The sequence below is a fragment of the Cyphomyrmex costatus genome, unplaced genomic scaffold (assembly GCF_001594065.2).
Source record: "Cyphomyrmex costatus isolate MS0001 unplaced genomic scaffold, Ccosl1.0 scaffold490, whole genome shotgun sequence".
Taxonomy (NCBI): Eukaryota; Metazoa; Arthropoda; class Insecta; order Hymenoptera; family Formicidae; genus Cyphomyrmex; species Cyphomyrmex costatus.
The window spans coordinates 17,064-19,832 of record NW_017279183.1 but is presented as its reverse complement, the minus strand read 5'-3'; the positions used below and the strand labels follow the sequence as shown (position 1 = coordinate 19,832).

The 2,769-nt window shown below is 30.1% G+C and overlaps 1 protein-coding gene across 1 annotated transcript in view; it reads left to right on the top strand.

The window, feature by feature from the left end:
* The window catches only part of LOC108778156 (Fatty acid synthase 2), a 13,875-nt gene that overhangs the window by 5,609 nt on the left and 5,497 nt on the right, over positions 1 to 2,769 (top strand). The window contains exons 5-9 of the mRNA XM_018545258.1: positions 385 to 678; positions 758 to 962; positions 1,056 to 1,216; positions 1,442 to 1,759; positions 1,855 to 2,351. Coding sequence (XP_018400760.1) covers positions 385 to 678; positions 758 to 962; positions 1,056 to 1,216; positions 1,442 to 1,759; positions 1,855 to 2,351 — 1,475 coding nt within the window. The remainder of the gene's footprint in view (positions 1 to 384; positions 679 to 757; positions 963 to 1,055; positions 1,217 to 1,441; positions 1,760 to 1,854; positions 2,352 to 2,769) is intronic.

The following is a 2,769-nucleotide window of genomic DNA, read 5'->3' as shown; positions in this document are numbered from 1 at the left end:
AGAGAGAGAGAGAGAGAGAGAGAGAGAGAGAGAGAGAGAGAGAGAATGAATAGATATTTGTTTCTAATTTCATCTTCTATATATATTTAAAATAATTTACTATATACTATAATAAAAACTTACTTATCAAATATTTTAAAACAATATTAGTCCTGGATCACATTTGACCCTGCATCCACGGCCTATTCTTATCTACATTCTTTTTATATTTATAAATGAATTTATGCAAACATATAATATTTGGCATTAAAAATTTCTTTATCAACAAAAATCCATTTAGGGGCATGAATTCATATCATTTATGATAAAGTGTTTCTGCCAAAATTTATGATAATTAGGCGTTGAACGTTTTTAGAAGTTTATCGATTAATTTAATTTTTAAAGATAATAATAGCGTTCGAAACCGGATTTGTTCCACCAAATATCAATTATATATCACCACAACGTGATATGTATGCCTTGATGAATGGAAGTATTTGTATTGTCCAAGAGCAAATGCCAATAAAAAAGGGTTATGTAGCAATCAATTCTTTTGGTTTTGGAGGAGCCAACTCTCACACCTTATTAAAGTGGAATCGTAAAGAGAAAATTAATAATGGCGCGCCGAATGATGACTTACCTAGGCTTGTAATATTATCTGGACGCACCGAAGAATCAGTGAAGTTGTTTTTAAACAATGTCAGTAGCTATTTAAAAGCTCATTTAAAATATTAAAGCTATTATATCATTATTTTTATTTAAAACAAAATTATTATAGATTGCTAACCATCCAATTGATGTAGAATACATCCGTTTATTACATGATATCCATGCAGACAATGTAGACGGTCATCCATGGAGAGGGTACGCTATACTGAATACTTTGCAACAAGATTCAATAAAAGAAATTCAAAATTGTGAGGATATGAAAAAATCCGTTTGGTTTATATTTTCAGCTTTAGGTTCACAATGGCCAGGAATGGGTATAATAATATATTTAATATTCTCTGTAACTTAGTGTTAAGAGGATTTAAATAATAAAATAATGTAATCTTTTATAACTAAAATTTTATCAGGTCGAAATTTATTAAAATTCCACGTTTTTGAAAATACGATAAGAAAATGCGATTTTATTTTAAAATCGTATAATATAAGTATTATGGATATTTTGACAAATACAAAAGAAAAAATGTGCGAAAACGCGTTAAACGCGTTTCTTGGAATCATCGCTATTCAGGTATCATTATACATATTTCAAAGTTATACATATATAACTTTCAAAACTCAATTATACTATATCTATTGATGAAAAATATATCTACAATAAATATTTTTTATATAGTTGTTCTATTACATTTGAATTATTATGCTACTAGATTTATTTCATTACATTTTACTATTTTATAAGAAATAAATTTCTAAAATATAATAAATAATTAAAACTTTTGGAATATATTTGTAGATCGGTTTGGTAGATCTCCTAACATTCTTAGGCATTATTCCGGATTACATAATTAGTCATTCCGGCGGTGAACTCGGTTGCGCGTATGCAGATGGATGTCTCACTCTTGAACAAACTATTTTATCAGCATATTTTATCAATTTGGCATGTGCTAAAGAAAATATAATTCGTATCTCAATGGCGGTTGTCAGTATCAATTACGAGTGTCTTAAAAATATATGCCCACCCGATATTGAAATAATATGCCGCAATAGCGGAAACAGCAGCATCGTGAGTGGACCCATAGAATCAGTACAAGAATTTATTAAAAAATTACAGGTAAAATTACATAACTCTCTTAAATAATATTTTCAAAATATCAAGTCTTTTAAACCATAATTTGCGCGCTGCATATGACAAATTTATATTTTTAGGTCCAAAATATTTATGTGAAAGAGATCTATTGCAACGTACCGTATCACAGTTCTTATCTTGCATCAATGGAAACTGAGCTTTCGTTTAATTTAAATAGAATAATTCCGCGGCCTAAGAAACGAAGTTCAAAATGGATCAGCACATCCGTACCTCGTAACGAATGGCTCACTTCAGGAGAATTATCATCGGCAGATTATCATACGCGTAGTATATTAAATATCGTTCTCTTTGAACAAACATTACATCTAATTCCGAATAATGGTATTACTATTGAACTTGCACCATGCAATGTTCTGCAGCACATATTAAAAGAATCTTTGCATCCAGAAGTGACAAACATTGTACTAACTCAACGCACTGAACAAAACAAAGATGTAATTTTTCAAGGAATTGGAAGGCTCTACAATTGTGGCTTACAACCGCAGGTTGCAAATTTATATCCACCAGTGGAATATCCAGTTAGCAGAGGCACTGCTATGATTTCTCCATTTATCAGGTACAAGAAATTACTGTAATTGTAATTTAAATATTGTTTATATAAGAATATGAATAACTAATTATCAGGGAATGGAAGTAACTCGTTACTTGTAACGAAGTTACAGTTACAAGTTACTTTTTTGGTAACTTTACTGGTAACTGCGTTACTTTCTTTTTTTGGTAACTGTAACGGTAACGAGTTACATTTTTTTGGTAACGGTAACGAAATTTACAGTTACTTTTGTCGTTACTTTGCACACGATTGAATACGGTTCGATTGGATACATGCTATTTATAGCGCTTATCAATAAGACTTGAAAGCCCTTAGACATTCGGCCGTTATGATTCAGTAATTATTTTACACTTCTATCTTCTATGTAATACATAGGACATACAAATATTTCAGTTTGCTGCATATTTTATAGGTTTTAGAATTA